This window comes from Schistosoma haematobium, chromosome 1 (assembly GCF_000699445.3).
Source record: "Schistosoma haematobium chromosome 1, whole genome shotgun sequence".
In the NCBI taxonomy this organism is placed as follows: Eukaryota; Metazoa; Platyhelminthes; class Trematoda; order Strigeidida; family Schistosomatidae; genus Schistosoma; species Schistosoma haematobium.
Genome location: NC_067196.1, coordinates 92,243,557 through 92,267,786, shown reverse-complemented (window position 1 = coordinate 92,267,786; position 24,230 = coordinate 92,243,557). Strand labels below are relative to the sequence as shown.

The following is a 24,230-nucleotide window of genomic DNA, read 5'->3' as shown; positions in this document are numbered from 1 at the left end:
GATGTTTCATGGTGTAGGATTAGGATGAAAGAAAGCTAGAAGTGGCCAGACCAAATCATGGCACAAATCCATGAAGTCACTGATAAGTAGACTGAGTGAGCCATGTTGGTAAGTGTAGACTAGGTGGTTGGGATCTTCGAGATGATAGCAACTGATGGTTAAGAGACCTTGAATGACATAGCCTAAATTTGTTTGCAACGTGCGGGCGTTAAAACTATCACGAGTTCACTTAATCGGTGAACGAGAAACAAGACTCGGTGACCAAAGACCAATAAGCTAGCTATTGATGCGTCCCAGCCCCGCTAACTAGAGGGAGAAGAACAAGCTTGAAGTGGGGAGTATATTCTGCAAACAGCCAGAAACGAGCGATAACAGCAAACACAATTCAAAACGCATATACAGTACAAAACGTCCTTGAGAAGAGTTACCAAATGGCATAAAAAAGACGCAGCAGACCAATGGGATGTAAGATATTTCCCAGTGGGAAATACGACATGAAGGTGACAAGAGAGCCTTTGGCGCGAAAACAAAGAAATCCAAATTTTCTAAATACAATTACAAAATTAGGTCCTTTCTCAAGTGAGTTCTGGGGATCTAACGTCCCCAACTCTACGGAGCAGGTGCACCCACAGTTTGACTTCTCCCAAATTCTAGTCTTCTGATTTCTACATGTCCCTTTCTTTTTTCTCTTTCGAAATTTATTTCACTGAATTATACTCATTGAATAACATCTTCAAGCCCTAATCTTTCCGATCACTCCTTATACTTTTACTACCTCTACCACTAAGGGTTTTGAATTGACATTTGTTTCTGTGTGTTAATGTGGTATGGCAAGTCGAACTGATGTATGTATGTACGAAGTTCTACGTTGTTTTCCGACTAGCTGGCTGATTTCTATTAATTGTTTATACCTTCTGGTATATCAATGATTTTACCGTTCATTTCACTTCTTTTATTGATTACGTTAATATATTCCTTAAGTCCGTCACAGAATAATAAATTCGTCAAAACGAGTTTATTTCCGAAACAAATCTGAAAACAATGTATATGTATTTTATGCAATGATTTGTGATCAAGAAATAAGGTTTATCATCTCACCTAAATATTTATAGAAGAGGGAACTTATTAAATGTTAGAAAATGTATGATCAAAGTGTAACAGAATTAGGATCATGTTATAGAAAGTAATTCAATTGACTGTTTTTGTACACACAAATCTAATGTTGAAACTCGGTGGACCAAATTTCTTTAATAGATTATAGTTTTAAGTGTAGGTCCCTCTTATCGTTTGCCTAGATCTTCTAAACTATCTCAAAAGAAAGGACTTAAAACTAGATGTCCAAAATCTACTACACGATGGAGAATGGAGAACTGAATTTATATAAGTTAACCGTTGTCAAATCATATAGGGGAAAACCCTATTGAATGTTTTGAAGAATATGATCTCAACAGATGACCTACATTTCTTACTTCACTAAAGTATATATACATTGAATTAGTCAGTCATGGTTACTTATCTTTTATACATAGGTATTTAGGTATGTTGGAAGATTCTATTTAGTTAATTTTTATATCGATCATAACTCATCATAATAATACTCTAACAAACATACATAAATTATTTTATTGATAAAGCATAAACATTCTTGCGATACATTCTATTACTTATTTACTCCTGTTACTCCCAACAGAGCTCCTCTGGGTCTACTACCGGTCACAAGCCCGGATAAAGGAGGAGGGCTTGCCATGGGGTTAACGATCCCATCCCGTTGGAAACTAACACGCTAACCATAAAAAATTATACATTCTAGTGTCATGTAATTAATCTAAACTATTTCTTTTTATGAAGGTCTTCTGAATTTTAAGATTATAATCTTCTATTATTGTGTCAACACATATACACTTAGAATATTTGAAACTCATTCACTATACTTCATTGATTATGTATTATTTTCCAAGTATTACATAAATTCCCATGACAGGCCTATGCTCCCTCATGAGGTGTAATAGGCGTAAGTAAAGTAAAAAATCTCACAAATTATATTTTTACTACTAATACAGATCAGACAAGTAGTAAGAAAGAAGAAAATGATTATCATTGAGAACAATAAAAGACTGACAATATTTTCCTATTGGATACATAAATTTCTTTATTTCACTAATTATTCTCTATTATTCGATTACCACGACGTGCAATGCTAACCGGTGTTGAAGATTAATGGAAGAAAGTGGCATCAGTACTTGAAGACACTAACTTTCAGTCTGAACCATGCTGGTAGATGCAGACTATTTGGTTGGGGTCCATGTGACTATCGTAACCAATGGTTGGAGACTCTGTGTGACGTGACTCAGAATCGATCACAATGGTGTAGGTGTATACACTCCCTGTCTTCCCTTAAACTATGAGATTAAATTCACTTCATATCTTTCTTTCTACGAACTAATTCTTTCTTCCTATACTATATCCTTATATGCAATCTTTCTTTTATATATTACCACCATTGACTTAACCACTCTTATGAATTCGGTGTTCATCTTGCTGTGCTAATGAGGTATGGCAACTTGAACCGATGTATATATGTGCGTGGTCCTACGTTGTAGCTGACTGATTGATGCTCTATTATTATATGGATCATTTGAACATGATCATTTGATACACTATCAGACAAATTAGTAAACTTGACTATATTGATAATGGTTATTTATATTTAACAGTTTTTTTATTGGATAATAAGTTGGTATCTGAAGTAATAGTTGTTGGGATAGTTGTATATTTAGTCCCTAATGGGATAAAATACACGTCCTATCCAATCATTTGATATGAATAATAACCGTAATAAAACAATATGAATTCATTAACTTTTCGATAGATTCTCTTGAGCACATTACAACTTATAGAACATCCTTTATCAATTATACAAAAATAATGAATGTATCACATATTTTCAATACAATTTGAAGTATTAATTGAGACTGAAACATAACCTAAAGGTGGATTAAATCAAGTCAGTTAATATGAAATTTCAATAGTTGAGATCATGAGTCATTTAAAGCTAGACAAGTATGGAAAACCTGGAAGCACTGGACGGCCGTTTCGTCCTATTGTGGGACTCCTCAACAATGTGCATCCACGATCCCACCTCGTGAGATTCGAACCTAGGACCTATCGGTCTCGTGCATGAACGTTAAACCTATAGACCACTAAGCCAGCATTCAATGGTGTTAATGTCTAACTCCAATAATCCACGAAAATGAGCGACACATCCACATGAAATCGTTTGTAATGTTTTCAAATAGGTTTTTCTCAATAGAATAATATAAAATCAAGTGTTGCTCTACTTGTAACACTGTCGAAAGAATTAATTTTAAAGTTAAAACTATACAAAAAAGGAGTAATCATAGTACCCACATGTTTGATACTAAACAAAATGCCTATTAAATTAATTAAAATAAACCCCTGTATTATCTTCCATTATTCATTAATTCATACGTATATCACAAGAAATATGTTAGAAAATAAGAAGGAAGGGATTTTGTTCCCATACCCAGACACATCTCACTGAGTTAGACTAAAAAAGCTCAAAAGTGTGTAACGTACTTGATAAAGAACATAGCATTCGCATTTTAACATTATTTAAATGAAATCAAATCAACAAACCATTACGAACTCGTTGTTTTCAAATCGTGTAAACTCGACTTATGGCTTCAAAACGGTATTGTTCTTCATCATTCCACTACTGTGATAATTGGATTGATGTTTGTATTTTATTGTTTCTATTCTATTAATTTTATGATCTAATTCAATTCTACACACATTATCTATCGATTAGGTTCGTCATAAATCTGGTCAATGCCTTGATTCTCTTGGGCATAAAATTGGTGAAACTGTCGGTGTTACACATTGTCATGGACAAGGTGGTAATCAAGTATTTGCAATAACTGAAAGTGGTACAATTCGTGTTCATGCAGGATGCATAGATGGTGGAGATAGTCGAAGTATTGGAACTGGAATATTAACTTTAAAAAAGTGTAAAAAGGATAGTATCAGTCAAAAATTTGAATTTATCGGGAATGTAAGTTGTTGCCATGATTGTTTTTTTTTTGTAATGATAATAAGATTCTGTTAGTAAATTTATTATGTAATAGTGAATAGAAATAAATAATGTCAAATTCTATGATGAAGAAATTTTAGCATTTTATTGTGAATCGCAGGGTGGCTACTCTAATTTCTACCGACTGACCAACTTCAGATATCTCAGTACGACCCTAATACTGTTCCCCAATCTTCAATATATCAGAACACGAACCGTAGATGAAAATTGTTTATGGGATCAGCAGAAGAAGAATAAGAATTTACAGACAAATGCATACAGTTAGGACTACCGTGAATATTGAACAACAAGAAAATGACATGTCAAATAGGTATTGACCAATAAGAAAGTGACACCATTTCACGTTCGAAGACAGCATTAAACTTAACAGGATAATTTTTTTTGGATATTTTCCTGAATATCCCAACACATTTGTAATTCCTCTACAGAAATTACTATCTGATTAGACTCATGGATTGACTACTAAAGAATCTAGATACTTATGAATGACTGAACTACTTATTGAGTAAATTGTGGAACTAATCAATTTTAATTACCTATTTATTTACGCCTATTACTCCCAATGGAGCTAGGCCACGGACTACCATTCTTCAACTCACTCTGTCCTGGGACATCCGTTTTAGTACTATCCAATTGTTGTTCATTTTTCTCATGTCTGTATCCATTTCTCGATGCAATGTGTTCTTTGGTCTCCCTCTTCTGTTCATTTGACCTTGAAGATCCCATATGAGGGCTTGTTTTGTGACACAGTTGGGTGCTTTCTTCAATATGTGTCCTATCCACTTCCAGCACTTCTTCTTGATTTCTTCCTCCGTTAGGATCTGGTTTGTTCTCTCCCACAGTAGGTTGTTGCTAATAGTGTCTGGCCAACAGACCTAAAGTATTTTGCATAGACAACTGTTATTAAACACTTGTAACACCTTGGGACTTCAGAAAAATCTGACCTTTCATCATGAGGCATCATAATTCTTCTAAATGTAGATCCTTTCAACTCCTAATGCAGAGTTTATATGGTTTATTCTGATTAGTGTTTTTTTTAATAGCAAGATTGTCTTTTATGTGATGAAGTTGCTGACTCCATGCTTAACCCTCTTTCAGTAAAACAGTTTCTATCTATAATTTATTTCAATTATTTTCATCATTTATATCTATTACGTCATATCATATTATTATACCTCAGTGTTACATTTTAGTATGGATACGATTATAAAAGTAAAATTCACTTGGTATTGTTTGTTTGAATCTTTCCATTGATGTTTAGGACTGCAATGGATCAGTCTCTTATTGGTATATGTGCATCCTGTGGGGACTGCCTCGATATTGCCTTAGGTTAGAAGCATTATATGCATAGATGAATAGTGACTAGCAGTAGAATCCAGTTTAATGTGTGATTCGTCCTATTTAGAACTCGTCAGCTGCATATACTTGCACCTCAGAATTGATGTTCACTCTCGGACTCGAACTTAGTACCGTTTGCTTCAAGCGCCATCGTAGTATCCACTTAGCTACTAATTCCTGATAACCACTTGTTTGTGTAATGGGATGAAGTTTAAACTTACCTGATATTGTTTGTTTGAATCATCCCATTGATCAATTGCAGTCCTAAGCATCCATCTTCGATTATAAAAATCCTGACCGTAGCTGCTACCTTGACGCGTTGGTCGGGCTTGCCTATCGTGATGACCCAACCGAGCTATATTGGCTGGAACATATGTTCCTGTAGGTTCTACCATGCCAAGCAGGTCGATTTGAGAACGGTAAGACTAAAAGCAGCAACTCAAGGTCTGAGGGCGAAGTCGTACTGTTGACTGTAGAGGGTGTGACAGCAGTAAGGTGTTTCCCTTGGACAACCAGCATCTGCAGCGATGCTGCCTCCCCACAAGGTGGGATGGGGTTAGAAAAGGTCGACTCTAAAAATGTCACATCTCACCTTACCTCACGTATTTTTGTCTCCGGCGGTAAGGCCCTTTGAAGAACGGAGCTAACATTAAAAACCGTCCACGAAAAGGCCATGCGCGTCCGGCCTCAATAGTTGGATAGAAACTACAAAAATATATATATAATCATGAATTCATATTATTTTTACTTTAGCTTAGTTAACATTGGAATAGTTGTATTCATTGTATAGCAATTTTTGAATTTTTAATCTCCTTGACCTCTTTTGTTTGTTTTATTATTTACATTTATTGTTTTCTTTCTTTTTTCTAATTTTTTTTGTTTTTGTATTTTATATTATAAAGCAAATAATTCATAAAGCAACAAAATTGTGCCTTGTAATTATATCAATTGGTAAAGGTGTACGACTCTCATTAAGTAAGTAGTTCCTTCTTTATCTCTCTCTCTCTGTGTATATAAATGTATAATTTTATTAAAAGATTAGTAATTAATATTGTGTAAGTTTATTTGTTTAATGTGATGATATAAAAGACTCATAAGTGTATTTAACTTTGAAGATAGTTTCAATAATGCAATGTGAGAAGAAGAAGGTTATCAGAATTATGTGATATATATTCGTGTAATACATTGCGAACAATCTGATCACACATAATGTGCTTAGTAAGACATTTTTAAGTGAAAACTAAAAGATCAACTAGACAGATTAAAGCTAAACCATAGCAAAGAAAAGGAGTCTCACTATAGCGAAACGGTTGTCCAGTGCTTCTAGGTTTTCCATGGTGGTCTAGCGTTAATCGACTCGTGAATTCAACTATTGAATTATTACAATCTTCACAAAACCCCTTTTCTAGTAAAAATAAAGTACACAAAAACAATGTGATAACAGCTCTGGATAATAAATCAGTATCACCAGGGTAGATTAAGTGTAAGAACAAATTGTTTTTGAACACATAAAGAGGGCTTTAGTTTCCGTATAGCCAAGGCCGTAATAAACCTTAGTATACGCCCTTGAAGGCTTTTGCACAAGACTACAAATGCTGACTTGATATCGATCTTATAATCAGTTTCAAACAAATGTTTATCAATGGAGGAAGTTGTCTGTCTATCCTGTGATCTTATTTGACCATTGAAATTCATTTGTTTCTGCAGTTATTTGGGTATATGTTTCGTCCCCTTTACTTTACAGATCACGATTGCTCCTCCCTATTTACGTGTCGATAGACACAATGGGATATGATATATTCGCTTATGTGCTGTTTGGGTTTTTGGTGAAACATAGACTTTGCCTTTTCAATAATAACAAGTTGGGCTGCGTAAAATTTCTTGTTGATGGCTAATTTAACTCTCCGTTTCAACATGAGACTATTTGAGTCACCTCTAAATGGTAACATAATGTAAATTCGCTTTTTAGGTGCCAGAAGCGTGATAAGTCCAATCGTATTGTGACCCTTCTAACAGTTTATAAACTTCAATGAATAATCATTATTCATTAATGTTTCAGTTAAGAGTTTCATTTCGACTTCAATAGTATCGCTAGTAGAAATATGATTGATTGTATTCATCACATTTATCAGTGATTTCATAAATTAATACCACTCTTTAATCTAATCATTCTACTCTTGTGCTTACAAACATTATTGTCTCAAAAGTTGATATACCGGTGGATATCAGGACATACCTTTAATAAAAAAGAGGTTAGCATGTTATACAGAGTACGTTTAATGAAAATTATGTATAAATATGTAAATTTTTTTATGATGAACAAGGCTATCATAGTCACATTATCTCTCTTTAGGAACTTTAATAAAGCAACAACATTCCTACATAATAACCGCAATTAGTGAATAGAGGCATTGAATTACATGGTTCAGAACCGATCACAGTGGGAAGAGTAATAATCACTTTTCCCTACTTCAGTATACCTTCATATATCAAATTAATAATACTGCGTAAAATTGACATGGAGTAAGATAAAAACGTTTATATCTTCTCAATATATTCCTATTATTAATCTGTCTATAATTGGAATGATATATCCACTGGATTCGGTAGACACGATGAGCCCATCTAGGGGAGTTGGAAAACCCTGATTCCAAACTAAAAGTGCACATAGGATCCAGTACCTAAGAGAACAAATGGTGTATGAACCAATCATTGGTCACTGACTATCATGGAACTGCATCTTCTGACATTACTCTACAACCTTGTGGATCAGACCATTAGATCAAAGGCTCTGAGTGTAGCCCCCCTAAGAAAATAATCTGTTTTGATCTGGGCATCCGAGTACTATTCCAGCCCTTATAAAAAAAAATCGAATGATTTATGTGGTACATATCTATTCAGTGCATTCTTGTATCAATATTTATATTGTTTAAATAAATTAATCCACTAGATAATTTCATTTGTTTACTTATCTATCTATTATATTTTAGGAGTGTGCACGGATACAAATGATTCCTATTGGACTCTTCCTCCATTATTTAATGATACATCAGTTTTATTGTAAAAAGAATAATGTTTTCTACGCCCATTTATCTTTTCAGATGTGGTATATATATATATATATATATAGTATTGCTTTAATTCTTTTATGTATACTTTCCACCCAATATCTTCTTCCAAAATGATGTTACATCATCAATTGAATGAACTTTTTTTTTCAATGAAAAGTCAAGTTTCTTCTGTTATTCAATTTATTTTTTAATTAACATTAGATTTGAGATAATTGATTGTTTTATCTAATATACATATAATATGTGTATATGGTCTTAGCAGGTAATTTTTTGTTAATTTCATATGTATATTACTTATAAGTAGTAATGAATTTCATCAAATTAATTTGTTGCTTCAAAATTGACTTGACAACTTTCTATGTTTGTTTATAAAATCGATATTGATACAAAAAGCCATGTAAATTACAACAATAACAACAAGTCAACTAGGAATATTTAGTTAAGTGTTTATTTTTATTCTTTCAACTATCAATCTACCTATCGGAGTGTTTAAATGGTGGTTGGTAATAATCACTACTTTTGTATAAAATAAATTAAGTATGATCAAATCGGCTTTTTTTTCTTTTACAAATGTAACAGTCAATACAACTGTGTAACTGCGTACATGGGGTCTAACTAACTCATTCCATTGATTAAATGTCTACATTCAATTCTCGGCGCAATTTTTTTTATTTGATCTGATTTTTCCCGCCTACCGTGTGAACTCGAAATTAAAACTCGCTATGTGATTCAGTTTGATGATTTTCGCAATAGGTTTGTTCTACCCGCCTCCAATGTTTTTTTTTTACTATTTTCATCTTCAGTTAGAAGCTGACTAGTTCTCTGCCACAGAAGGTCGTTGCTTATGGTATCCGGCTAAACAATATTTAGTATCTTATATAGACAACTGTTTATAAATACCTGTACATTTTCTATGATGATTGGAGTTGTTGTCCGCCTTTTACCTCCATACAGTGGAAATGTCTTGGCGTCCATATTGAAAGTCCTGACTATGTTGTTGGTGGACAGATGTTTCGATTACCAGGTGTCTTTCAATTGTAGATATGCATCCCTTTTACTGTCAATAGTTGTCTCCACATCTTTATCAGGTCCTCCTTGTTTATCGGTCATGGCAGTCAGGTACGTGAAAGTCTCGTCCGCTCCCAGGGCTACTCCATGGAGTGTGGTTTTATTGGTGTTCTCTGTTGTATTTTAGTATCTTTCTCTTCCTATTTTAGTGGCCCATGGATCTGACTCCAAGATCGTACGAATGATTGTTATCGCCTATTCTCGTATATCATCGTCGACTTAAATCGCGTTAGTCAATAACGGTACGTCGAGTCGTATTCCTTTTTGGTCGTTAGGCCCAGAGTGGTTTGTGTGGTTTGAGGGAGATGCGCTCGACCTCGTTTGTTACAAAACCGTACCAAGGCATGACAAAAATACCAATACATATGATTAGCGATGGCAACGTATGAGACTGACTTGAATGTGACGAACTTGAGTGTATCTTTGAGAGACTAGCTCTAAACTCTATGTTCTGATATACTGTGCGATGGGTATAGAATAATAGTTGCAGTACTCGAATAGCGTTTTTGAGTGATAAAGGATGCAACATGCAATTATGCACGTGGAATAATAGACGAAATGAAGGTAATGGATACTATTCAGCTAGTTAGAAGCATCCACAAACATAATAGGAGGCGATTTCGAAGTGAAAAATGTATATTGTGATAACATAAAATAATGACCTCGACTAAGCGAATGAATTTAATATTAAATCAAAATGACATGGAAAAATTGGAACGAACTCACTTAAAGCAGGGAAATTTCACGTTTTTGAATAATCTAAATATCCCAATGAGTTCTGGATGTAATTACGTCGAGTGGAATTTTCATAAAATGATAATTAGTTCGGTGAGTGATATGATTGCGAAAATGTCATAATTTAATGACAGCACCAACAAGATTAATAATTCCACATTCGGTCATGATATTGACAATAATGTAATAATAAGCATATAATGATAATTTGAATCCGACAAATGTATCATTGAGGATAATTGACATGAGGACAAAGTAACAATAAGATTTGTGCATGTCCATGTCGTGCTGCACAGGCTTTGATGAGTGCGTCGGATTAGAGATTGAGCTGGACCCGTTGGGTTTGTTCGTCGAATGTATCAAGTGCAGAAATCTCTTCATCGACGTAGCTTGCTGCCTTGGATTCGTCGTCGGCGGGCTTACCATTTTAGTGAGGCCCTTTTATTTGCCATCATTTTGATCGAACGGTTTTCGTTGAAGGGCTCACCAATTTAGTGTCCCGTTGATCTGACTTCAAGATCGTACGAATGATTGTTCTCGCCTATTCTCGTATATCATCGTCGACTTAAATCGCGATAGTCAATAACGGAATTAAATAAGTCAAATAACGAGAATTGACTTGTGAATACATATATTTTGTATGTGAAGCGAATGAAACAGAGCAAAGCAAAATGACACGCATGGAAGATGGCTGGGAAGCCAACTCCATTTTAGTCAAGCGTTACTCAATATTTATAGTCAGACAAAAATAAGCTACAGACATGTGATTAATGGGATAAGAAGGGCACACACATATGCGCTTATATAAAAACAGTCTAGATTGATAAGCGAATAAATAACAAGGTCAAAGTATGGCTCAAGTGGAATTAATAGAATGGGATGTCCGAAAGCTAGAATAAGATACAGTATGGGCTTAAAATATTGACTGACACTGCACTCTGAATATGTTGAGGCCTATAGCTGCCACACCGACTGTCTTCATTTAGATTTCTCAAATAACCTATCTCTTTCATTTCATAGACTGACGAAATATTTAGCTGTATCCCAGCTATCGATTGTATTCGGTGTTGCATCTGAGATGTGGAGGTCTTCATAATACAGTCAAGGAAGTTTGCAGATGCTATTTTGGTGTCCGATAAGTTCAGTGGGACTGGTCAATTCAAGATCACTTCAAGGTGTTTCACTTACCTTTATATGTGATTTCAATGTTTCAGCTGGCATGTTGTCAGAACCTGTTCGCTATCCGCTCATCACTCGTCTGATGGCCATCTCGATTTCCTCGATCATTGGTGGAGTAGCAGCTATATGATGGTTTGTGAATGCTACTTCGATGTCCAGTTAGGCTGGTCTATTCAATAGTTCCTCAAAGTGTCCTGCCCACATGTTCCTCTTCCTGGATCTCAGTGCATGTATTGCCTTTGTTCTTGATTGGTTACCATGCTTTACCATATTTCCCTGCTAGTTTTTTCTTTCAATAATATATTTGACTCGCATCTCCTTCTCTTCCAGCTTCTTGCGCTATCATTAATAGGTCTCCCGTGTATTTTCACTCATTAGCCTTAATGTATCGCATCACTCGTTTGTTTGCTCCTGTGTATTCTGTATGTGCCTTGGCTTTTGCAGTTCGTGTTCGTCTGCTTCTGAGTGCTATCTTCTTGTATCTTGACAAGTTCCCGATAGTGATCCACTCTTTATGATGTTGCTTTCGCCGCTCACGACCCTCTGGCACATTGTTGGGAATGCTTCTTTGATCCCTATCAACTTATTGTCCATATTAGTTTTCTCTTCTTTGAGTAGGTCTTCTGGGGCTTGCAACCTGTTGTTGACAGCTATCTCGCATTCCTCATGTATTTCAGTATCCCGAAGTAAGCTTTTATTGAAACTTTGGAATACTGTATCCTTAGTTGTTCAGTGCTTCTCTAGCTTCAGTTTCCTCCTGCCAACCGCCAGGTAGATGGTGGTCTGGAAGTGTAAGTTTCGATCTTTGTGCTCCTTAGTATCTTATTGATGCAAATGTGGCCGATCTGTTTCCGCTTTATGTGATCCGATGAAACCCATGTAGATATGTGTACAAGTTTGTAGGGGGGGGTATAGTGCCATCTATAACCATTTTGTTGAAGGCATAAATATAATGGATATGAATATTACAGTTCGAATGTATTTTAAAGCAAAACTATCGCAGAATTACATAATTGGTGGTGGCCTGCTCGAATATCTGGGCTATTTGTTTCTGCCATCTAATTATTTCAACAATTTATCCAGTTTTTTATTTTGTTTTAACTTCTCATTATGTTCTTCAATCGCATAACCTATACAAGCGCTTTTATGAAAAACCTACGACCTTTCGCTATACAAGTTCAAATGGTTGTGGACGGAATAGAAGAACCTTTCGCTTAACAGGCTTCCGTGTCTAGTAGCAGGGGATCACCAAATCCCCTAGGCAGGAACCTAGGTAATGTTAACAATAAAAGAGGAAAAAGAAGTTGGTAAATCATAACAAAATGTTATCTTTAGTCCTTAAGAATAGGTCAAGTTGCCTCTTGAAGGACTCCTGGGAATTTGCTTGTACTAGCTCGGCCGGCAGCAAGTTCCAGCATTTGACAACTGTTAAGCAGTAGAAGTTATGTCCACAGTCCGTTTTGCTGTTGTGTCTCCAGTTTCCGGGTGTTACCCCTTAGGTTAGTGTTCGAACTAAGTTTAAGTAGGTGTTTAAGAGGATGTCCAGAAGTGCTAAGGATACTGTAAGCCATTAAAATGCCACCTCAAAACGCCTATATTCTAATGGGTAAAGGTCTAGTAACAAAAAGTACTATAAAAGACTAACTGTTATCGATCTTCGTTTGTGTGTTTTAAGTTTTCAAACGACATTATCCACTGTCTAACTCTAAGATGTCGTCCAAAACATCTGAATAAGTACAGATATGTTATGTTACCAATATCTACGTGGTTCCAGACTGCACATCATCTGCGCTATCTGATTTTGCTGATGAATTCACTGAGTTCGCTGTTACTGCCTTCAGTGATTCACTTTCAGTTGTATGTGGTGATTTCAATCCACATGGCTGTAGCTTTCTTACGTCACTAGGTCACCAAAATGTAGTGGATTTTCCTACCCATTTGGATGCTCATTTAGACTTCGTCTTCATTAATGATGTGGGTATATAGGCGACTCGTAAACGTGCTCCATTGTCTAGCTCGGATCACTGTATAACTCGTATTCTACCTAAAGTATATGGAAAGCATGGGAAGAGTACACTCTCACATCAAACCAAGAAAGTCAAATATAGGAATTACTCAGAAGAAAATATCCGAAATCTGAAAAACATGTTTCATACGACTAACTGGGAATTATTTACAGATGACTCACTGGAAAACACAACTGATGTTATCACTTGTTACCTTGAATTCTATTTTGATATTTGTTGTCCCACTGAAACCATTTTTGTAAGTTTTGATCGACTTATATTTTCACATCTGAAACGACTACGGTGGTTGCAAGAAAAATTGTACAATGAGAAAAACTCTAATGTAGTTCGTAAGCTAAATGGTCTGATAAACCTAGAGATTAGACGTCTCAACTCTATGTTTACTGAAAAACTCTTGTCTTTCAAAAACTCTCCAAGTATGTGGAAACTCTTTAAAGAACTTACAGGTGACAGACAGATTAGGAGCGATAACCAGCTGAATGTTTGTGACGTAAATAAGTCTTTTGTACGTCAGTCATTTGATGTGTTGCTCCCTCTATCCACGGGTTTAAAAAATAGCTGTGTTCCTTTCACTGAAACTGATGTACGAGGATGTCTCCAGTCGCTTAATTCATCTCGATGTTTGGGACCTGATGGTATCCCAAACCTCCATTTTAAAAAATGTGCTGACGTTCTATGTTATCCATTCACGACTGTCTTTAACAGATCCTTCTCATCTAATCTCATACAAAAGTGTGGAGAAAGATAAAGATAATCCCTGTACCCAACAAAGTATCTGGTGATAAGAATGTAAAATGTAGACCTATTGCAGTAACTTCACCCTTCATCAAAACAATCGAAAAATTATTAATACTTCCACTTCAGCCTGCGATAAAAGAGCATAATGATCCGTATCAGTTTGCTTACAGGTGCAAAAGAAGCACTTCAGATGCTGTTGCTGTTCTGCATCACAATATAGTGTTCAACTTAGAAAAAGGTAAGAAGTATGTTCGATGCGCTTTTCTTGACTATACTTCAGTTTTTGATTCTATACCAAGACAACGTCTAATTAACAAGTTAATCAGCGTCAACACTGACAGCTGGATAACCAACTGGCTATGTCTCTACCTCTCTGGAAGGGAACAGTACACTGTATTTGGAGGAAAGTGTCCAGAGTCTCTAATGTCTCATGAAGGTGCACCACAAGGAGTTGTTCTCTCACCTCTTCTTTTCTCTTTTTTCTGCCATCTTCCACAGAAAACACTTTTGTGAAATATGCGGATGATCTCACTGTATGTATACCTATCTCTTCCTCTTTACATCCCATAGAAATGAATGAGTTTTTGTCTTGTATTGATTGTTGGTCTGTTGGTAATGGTCTCATACTTAATCCGTCTAAATGTCAAGCTGTTAACTTTAGCATGAGACATGAACGGAATCTAAACACCATTTTGAGATCCCATAATCCTTGTACCATCGGAGACTCTTTGATAAACACAGTGTCGAAGGTCAATTATCTTAGTGTCGCCTTTTTCTCTGATCTCTCTTGCTCTTCTCACGTTTTATTATTATCGAAGGTTTCCCGTCTGACTTACTACATAAAGACTGCATGCTCTTGGGATTACTCGTCATTTACTCTTACAATTTGTCAATTCTTGCATATTACCTATTATTCTTTACTGTTCTCCATTATTCTTTCACGGGCTTTTGAGAAAAGACTTTGCTGAAGGCAGTTAGCAAAGTGTGTGGTGAATCGTTCGAGGTCATAATTAATATGATTGTGGATAGACATTTAAAGTCATGCAAACTCCTGGCAGGTGTCATTTTATCAGATACTAACCATCCCCTTCACTCTTATCTTTCTCCTTATATATCTTCTGGTAGAACGAGACGTCAAAACATTAAAATCCATGCACGCAAGCAAAAGTATAGAAGTTCTATAATACCTTACCTAGCAAATATACTCTGTGACGAACAGGTTGTTAGAGTTAACCTAGTCAATAACCTGCATTCTTAACATGTTTCTAATTTGAAAAGTTGTACAGTTCTTCAGATTTTCTCAAAACCTTTTTTCGTTTTTGTTTGTCTTTTGTGCGCAAGAAACTTGATGAAATACCCTGTGCTGAGTATTTGTATATTGAACCAAAATATAATATTGAATAAAGCTATTAGTAATAACGATAATTCTTCACCCCTATCTGTAGTACATCCAGTAAGTGAAAATAGCTTTCTCTTTAATTGTGAAACATAATCATGTGTAGCACTAACGAACTGTTAAGTTCAATCTGCGCTGTTTTTTATTTATTTACGAAAGGCACATACGTAGAATTCTGGTTGTCCATAACTTATAGTCTCACTGTGTAATTTAATGTTTCATTCTTGAATTTCAAGATTTAGGGACTATTCACCATAGAACGCAGTGGGTTCCACAATTACTTACTTACGCCTGTTACTCCCAATGGAGCATAGGCCGCCGACCACCATTCTCCAACTCACTCTGTCCTGGGCCTTCTTTTCTAGTTCCATCCAATTCTTGTCCACTTTTCTCATGTCTATCTCCATTTCTCGGCGTAATATGTTCTTTGGTCTTTCTCTTCTCTTCACTTGACCTTGAGGATTCCATGTGAGGGCTTAGCTTGTGATGCAGTTGGGTGCTTTCCTCAATGTGTGTCCGCCCCATTGTCCAGTGCTTCTTGAGTTTCAATTTCATCTTGGCGACCAGCAAGTGATGATCTGATGCTATATCAGCTCCTCTCTTGGTTCTCACGTCCTCTATAGTCCTCCTGAACGTTTTGTTGATGTAAATATGGTCGATTTGGTTTTGTGTATAGTGATCCGGTGAAGTCCATGTGGTTTTGTGTATGCGTTTATATGGGAATATGGTGCCGCCTATGACCAGCTTATTGAAGGCACATAGATTTGCAAATCTCTCACCATTTTCGTTTCTTTCTCCCGGTCCTTGTCGTCCCATGATGTCTTCATATCCAGTGTTGTCTGTTCCAACCTTGGCGTTGAAATCTCCCATCAGAATGGTCAGGTCCTTTGTTGGGCACGTCTCGATGATTGACTGCAGCCTATTGTAGAATTGATCTTTAGCGTCTTCATTGTAGTCGTTGGTAGGCGCATAGCATTGGATGACGTTCATTGAAATGCCCTCTTTCTTTGTTTGGAAGGAGGCTTTGATGATCGTTGGTCCATGAGATCCCATCCTATAAGTGCATTTTGTACTTGTTTGGACAGCAATAATGAAACTTTTTGTGTATGTGGGGCATTTTCTTCTTCATGGCCGGAGTATAACAGAAGCTCCCATGAAGCTAGTCTTTGTTGTCCGACTTTCGTCCAATAAATTTTTCTGGTCCCAAACACCTCTAGGTTGTATCTCCTCATTTCTGCAGCAATTTGGAAGACTCCCCCAGTCTCCTACATTGTACGAGCATTCCATGTACCTAAATAAATGGTCGCTCTGGTTGTCAGGAGGGGCATCGGCCTCGTAACTTCCGAAGGAATTCGGCTTTCATCATGAGGCGTCATAGTTCTTCTAAATGAAGACCTTCTGGCTCCCAGGGCAGTTTGAATAATTTTGTTTGGTTAGCGTTTTTTAGCGATTTAGTTTCCTACGGGATGGGGTCGCTAACCCACTACCCAACCCTCCTCCTTTATTCGGGCTTGGGACCGGCAGTAGCCCTCAGAGGGACTACAAGAGGAGTTGGGTTCCATAGTAGATATAGCTTTTGAATTCCAACTCTTGAGCTTAGATGCAGAGTGTTATGCAGGAAAAAGACAAACCAGTTAGTGGCCGTGGATTTTTATAGACTGGGATGGTTAGATTGCACATACCCGCCAACCACTTTACTCGACGTGCGATGTTTGCTTGTGTGTAAAGGCATAGAAGACCTACGGGACAGGAAGTCAGAAAGTAGAAACGGTTCGTAAATTCACTCACTGTTGGCAGTTTCAGATCACTTGGTTGGGGCTTCGCGCGACTAATGAAATTAACGATCCGAAACTTTGGATAACATGGCTCGGAATAAGTCGGGTTAATTTAAATCCATTTGCTATCTTTCCTTGAGAATATTCCATACCCTTTATTTTGTTCGAATCATATTCCCTAAGCTTAATGTGATTACTATTACCGATACTACAACTTTTCATACATATTTTAGTACTTTAAAGTACTAAAGACTAATCGGTCTTGTTATACCGATGTGCTAGTTATGAAATTATGCAGCCTACATAAATCTCCAAGCACATTTATTCAGAAATTTTTCACGGACCGAGCCTCCGTACTTCCCAGCTTCTTCGCCACTAAAAGCCAAGGTTCCATACAGTTTACTCCAATGTACAAGTACCATTTCCTTACTGATTGACAAACTGACGAGGATCTAATGGAAAATAACATTGTTCGCTCATATATGTTGTTCTTATCATAATATGAGGACTTTCTGAATTTTAATACAGATATTTGAAGTGCTAATCTTGCTAGGTTAACTGAGATTTGTATGGATTCATAAAACCTAATCAATATTGCCTTTGCTTCCTGAACAAAGTCATGTTAAACGAATACAAGGGCTGTTTGCAATAACTATTAACTGATTATTTAGCTATTTGTCGGTAACATTTTCTAATATTACGTCATATAGATTTACATGATAACTGTATAACTAGTTAATGATACAATACTTAGAAGGCAAACACTTTCATCGTTTGAAAATCAACAAAGAAAACTAGTAAATGGATTTGAATGTCAAAACTAAATCTTATCCTTATGAATAATCTAATATTTGTGTTATCACTGTAACCTTCAGTCTTCTTCAGAAAACGGGTTTTAATGCTGTTGGGGTGGTCCAGAAAACTTCTTGCAAAAGCTAAGAAGGGCTCAGGAAATACTAACAAGCACTTTATCCAATCAGCGTCCTCTATAATTTTAGCCAGAAACATCAAGAAAGTGAAAAGTCACGTGTACAGTTTCTGATTGGCTGACTACTATACTGCTACTATGTCTAGTAGCATTTCAGAATTTTCGGGAAACCCAAGGACATCTAAAATAATATAAAAACCCTACGTTTTCTGTACTGGAACGAACCTTTGGAGTAAAGTGCTTTTCGCATATTTTGCACCTTTTCTATAGTGTTCAGGTCGCTGTGTAGTCCTAGCTTGGGGGTTACGAGAATAGCTTAGGAACCGAATATAGCGTTCAATCAGCAAGACTTATCAAATGGACAATCAGGTTGATAGTAATTGGGTAATTATGGACACACGTACGCGGGTAGCTGACTGGATTCAAACATTAAAAAAGCCCTTAATTTCGAAAAATGATCACTTAATTGATCGAACATTCCAGAGTTAACTCATGCATCTTGTGGTTTACGAGGTGTCAGTTGGCTCAGAAGTTTGAGTACGTCATGCTAACCAATTGAAAGCAACTTCGATAGCCAGCAACAAGATTCAATATCGATTACCTCTTGATGCTCTGCTAGACACCTTTGAAATCAAAACGCCGGGAATGGACACGTCAGTTTCTGTGCAAGAAAAGAGTGATACTTCTCTATTGCCTAAACGATGGACTAATCGAAAGCACAAGCCAGTCACTCAGTTGCAGTTGGACCCTAGCACCAGATCCTACGAATCTGCTCAAAGGGGAGGTGTTAGCGGGACATAGACTAGATTAAAGCATGCTCAATGCATGATTGCTTTGGTGCACGCTGATTGGCTAATTCTTATCTAATCAGCACTAGCCGATAGTTGGAGAACACTCTGGAATCTTCTTATGTAAAAACTATAAATATACTGACGTTTTCCCTATTGTGTTTCTGACTTGCTATTTGGAATATAATCTCTTTCCTGTTCAACCGTGTTCTGATTTGGGGACTTGTCGAGTGAATCGGTGTCCGAGAATACTAAGCAATAGGAATAGCTGGGTCATTACCGTAAGAAAAGAGCGATTTATAACACATCTATATCCAGATGACGCTTAATAAAACGAAACTTAGAACTGGATGAGTTAAATATAGTTTTAAAGTAAAAGAACGTCAGCCAATACCGTTGGTAGTACAATTGTGAACGAATGACACAGATTATTTGTCTAAGAACGCCCGAAAGAAAACTATCTTTGGAACAAATCACTGATGCAAGTTAAAGGGGATGTATAACTATAAACATCCGATTACAAAAAGCATGATATAACGTTCCCACGCACCGAATGAAGCAAACTCACTAGTCATTTAGGGAAAAAAGGTTTCATGATACAAGTACATCCAAAGTAAATCCGCTAGTTTACTAAAAAATTACCACCGATAGTCTATAGGGAAGCGTCGACATTGTGAAACCCATAAATTAATTATGAACACAACACGATTTAATTAGCTTCAGCCCAAGTTGGTACATTACCTTAGTTAATTTATAGCTTCGTTTGTTTATGATACTAACGAAACAAGATGACAACGCGTGACAAGACTGAACATTTTTACTAATAGTACTTATATATACATGTTTGGGTTCTTTAAAATTGAATGTTTCACCATCCAGACATAGACGAATGTACTAGGACTGGTATTAGTCCAAAATGAGAAACACGTTCGTCTTCATTATCGATAATTTATTCCAACCACAAACTTAAAACAGAAAGCATTCTCGTATATATTTTTATCGTCCACCTTTCTTTTTGTAAGCCCGACTAGCACGACGACCTCTAGATTTCTCGAACTTACGACCCTTTGAAATAGTGTAGGGTCGCGTATGGCTTGATGGTACTCCAGGTGCAGGGCCGAAGTGTTTGACAGCAGTTCTTCCTTTTCTCGGTCCCTGAATAAGCACTGTATTTTTTCCCAGAGGACTGAGAATTGCCAAACGGTCGAAAGTGATTATTTCACCACCAGCATGTAAAATCCGTTCACGGGCAGCCGCGGTTACTCGAAGAGCACACACCTGTTAAATACGTATAATCATTAAAATACATTACATCGGAAGAGCGAGTCCGCAAAAGAATTCTGAAAACTTCTCAAGTTACTCACTTTCATTTTTGGGAACTCTCGTATTCTCGTATCATTAGTGATGGTTCCAACACAAACAGCGATTTTATTTTCACGCCCACTTTTCTTCATTACCCGCATCAAGCGTGCCAGAGACAGGGCTGGTTTGTTGATTTTGCTCATAAAAAGTCTCCTCATTATTATTTTGTTGAATTTTGAACCGGTTCTACGTGCCAAAAATTTGTACGCTTTAACAAGCAGGCGAAGATACACATCATCGCTTTTTGGATTTTTCCTCTTTACCTTTCTATCGTATCTATGACAGATATCAATACCCTGGAAAAAACAATATCAAAAAATAAGCATCTAGGAAATAAAGATCGAATCAAATAATTGATGCCAATTTACACTAGAAAAAAACATTTGCTAGGTGCAACATGAACCAAAACATGTTACATATGTTTTCACAAACTCAGCACTTACAGAAAAACCTTTGATAAAACAGTAGTGTGGAACATTGTCTCAAGGTAAGATGGAATCTGAGGGTTGATGTTGGATATAATCGACGTGAAGCGTGAAACCATGAAAGCATGGTATCTATGCTAGATGTTTACTTTCCATTAATATCAGTCGAAGTGACAGAATCTGCTCGTTGGCTGCAGTCAAACAAGATGGGACTGCGACAACTCATTTTGAAACTCCCGAAATCGAGTCGATACTTGCTTAAATCAGAGTAGGTGGAGCAGAAACACTTTGTCTTACACGAAATCTCGAGTTATGATAAGAATAATTGTCAAGATATCAATCTGGAATTACGTTACATTTGTTTAGGAACATTGTGAACAGAAAACCAAGTTAACATACATTTATGAAGGCAGTTACGTAAGACCTGGACATGTGCACTAATTTAGTATTATCTACCAGATTACCTGCGAGATTATAATTCATGTACGAACCAATCACATTTAGGATAACAGGTCTTGGGTTTTGGCGCGAAATATATTCATCCACTTGGTTGAGGAGCGTATCGAAATTTTAGATTGTCAGTTCGTGATGAAAACCCTAAACATAATTCCTAACCCTAACCATCAACGGAAAATCCTGATCCTTATTCTTCACAGGTGAATAACCCCCATTTAGCCCTAGCAAGTAGGTGGACATTCTCAAGGCCACTTTGACGTCGCTCAAAGTACGGTCGGGAGTGGGACCAGTGAGCTCTCTCCAAATGCTCTCACATGGCCACACGTACAGAACCAGCCAGGGAAGTACTGCTCACTGCCTTATCACGGCACTTCTGTTATTTACGAAATTGAGAGGACAAAAGGCGAATGTCTGGCGCTTTCACCAGGTCGGTGGATATGGAGGATCCACCTAGGGGAGGTGGAAAGCCCTGATTCCAAACCAACAGTGTACATGAACTCTGGGACCCTGAGGAAACAAATAGCATATGAACCAATTGTTGGTCACCGGCTACCATGGGACTACATCTTCTGACATTGCTCGACTGCCTTGTGGATTAGACCTTTAGGTCGAAGGCTCTGAGTGTGGCCTCCTAAGGAAACCACCTCCTTCCGTTTGGGCACGCGGGAAGTATCCCGGCCCTCACACAAGTAGAATGATTCATGTGGCGCATATCTATTTGGTGCCTTTTCAGACCAATGTGTCTAAATATTTAAAAAACAAACGTCGTCCATATATTCGCGCCGATTACCCAATAGCAAAAAGAACAGAACTTGGAAAGTATGGGACAAACGAACTCAAAACTTCATATGGGAAACTTTTACTGTATTCACTACATAATTTGAAGTTAGTTTAAACCTAATTCAGTAGTGCGCGTTAGTTATGTTTCGACCTCCCGATCTTTATATTCCCAACACTTGATGATGCTGCAGACCAAGAATGTTTCGAAATGTTACTTGGAAGGTCCTCACCAACCTTTACAACTTTTACTCGATTCAATAAAGCTACTATATGGGTTTTGTCTTGTAAGAGAAAATCCGTGTACTACTTTTATACTGACGATCCTAGTACATGCTTACGGCTATCGGGAAATATCTTTTTGGCAGTCTACCTGAATAGCAGAGTTCTTTGAGAGTGAACTGCATAACATCTTTTGTATCCGACAAGGCAGCTATGACAAACCCTGACTCCTTAGTTATGAGGTTGACGTAAATAATCTAGAGATCACCTCACAAATTTTTCGAAAGCAGTGGTAAGTAGTAACCAGTACGAAAATTACAACAGCGCATTATAAGCTAAATAGAAAGACCTAAATCACAACAGGTCTCGAGCTACATGTAGACGACTGTCTGATGGGTCGGCATTCCTTGACGAACAATAGAAATCGTCGGTTCATAATTCTTATTGGTTTCAGGGTATTTCTTTTGAATTGTACTACCATAAGACTAATCAGCCGAAATTGTACATTGCACGCCGATGATATAGCTCGACAGACAAAATCACTCAAAGTTTGATTAGAGCAGTTTGAGGCCTTTAAGTACCCAAGAGATGTCTTCTTACCTATATTCTTACAGCTAAACGTTCCAAAATCCAAATACTCTAAGAGACCTGGAGCATGGAATTACAGAAGCATTTGAACTATTAGTTGCATTTCATTATTTGTCATTATCCCTCGATAGTATCATGGAAGTTCGCCTGAATAATAACAACTTGTAAGGTTATACGAAATAACACGGTAGGCATAATAACCTCAAAACAGACGAGACACAACTTACCATTCTTGGCGTGCACCACGACTGCCTGGCGCTGTGACCTACAAGCGAGATTAAAACACCGTCAACTTGGAAATATAGAACTGCTAGAACAACATATATATGTGAAGAATTGAAGACAATATTGTTCGATTATACATGTTTTTCCAATTCACAATATAAGGATTTTCAAAGTTATAAATTTATTGCTTGAAATTGGAAAAGTATTCATAAGCATAGAACATAACGTATGCTTTACTGACAGTTAATATCATCTTGACGTAACTGGAGTTCCTCAAACTTCTACAGTGTCCATATGCAAAAGAAGTACCATTTCTGTTTCAAAGAACAGTTAGTGAACCTGAGCGCTGGCATGGTGAGTCTAAAACCGCAGTATCTGAACAAGGACATATCTGCTGGCCCGGAAATGGTCCATTCTGCCATACTAAGAGAAGCGGCTTCAGTCTTGATTATACCATTTGGTGCAATTTCCCCACATTCGCTAAGCTGAGGCACGGTCCTAAACAATAAGAGGCTAGCGCACATTAAACCAATTCCCAAAAGTGGCCGACTCAGAGAACCTTCGAGCTACCGGCCGGTGGCACTTCATTAAAAATATTCAGAAACTATGGAGCCCTTCATATGACGGTCTATGTGACTACTTACTATCCAAAAGCTTCTTTTCACCCCAGCAACACGTTTTCAGGAAAGTTTGGATAACCCACCTGCTGACCTCGGTGAACAGATGGACAACCATCCGTAATAACGAGAGGAAGGTTTCTGTTATAAACTTAGACTTCTCAAAAGTTTTCGATGGAACCAGTGATACATGTCTCATCAATAAGCTCAAAATGTTAGGTATCAAATCACCAGCAATTGATTTGCCTACATTATATCTAAATAATCAACTTTTTTGAAGTCATAGCACCACTTTTTCCTCAGGCTTCGGGGTGTCCTGGTGGGGTCCCCAGTGGTTCGGCACTAGGACCTCTTCTTTCCCTAATTCGCACAGGCAGTCTTTCACGGCAGGTATCTTCCGTTTT

General features: G+C 37.1%; 2 protein-coding genes across 2 annotated transcripts in view; one reads left to right on the top strand and one right to left on the bottom strand.

The window, feature by feature from the left end:
* Positions 1-12,804, top strand: part of GALNT1 (Polypeptide N-acetylgalactosaminyltransferase 1) — a 53,161-nt gene extending 40,357 nt beyond the window's left edge. The window contains exons 8-10 of the mRNA XM_035730302.2: positions 3,830-4,072; positions 6,352-6,424; positions 8,440-12,804. Coding sequence (XP_035586230.2) covers positions 3,830-4,072; positions 6,352-6,424; positions 8,440-8,513 — 390 coding nt within the window. The 3' untranslated portion in view covers positions 8,514-12,804. The remainder of the gene's footprint in view (positions 1-3,829; positions 4,073-6,351; positions 6,425-8,439) is intronic.
* A 1,437-nt stretch (positions 12,805-14,241) lies between these two features.
* CFDP2_11 (Craniofacial development protein 2) lies at positions 14,242-23,277 on the bottom strand. The gene is made up of 3 exons (XM_051210073.1): positions 23,212-23,277; positions 20,519-20,812; positions 14,242-20,432 (listed from the first exon to the last, which is right to left on the bottom strand). Exon 3 carries the CDS (start codon positions 16,714-16,716, stop codon positions 15,958-15,960), a length of 759 nt encoding a protein of 252 aa, XP_051075566.1. The 5' UTR covers positions 16,717-20,432; positions 20,519-20,812; positions 23,212-23,277; the 3' UTR covers positions 14,242-15,957.
* Between the last annotated feature and the right edge of the window lie 953 nt (positions 23,278-24,230).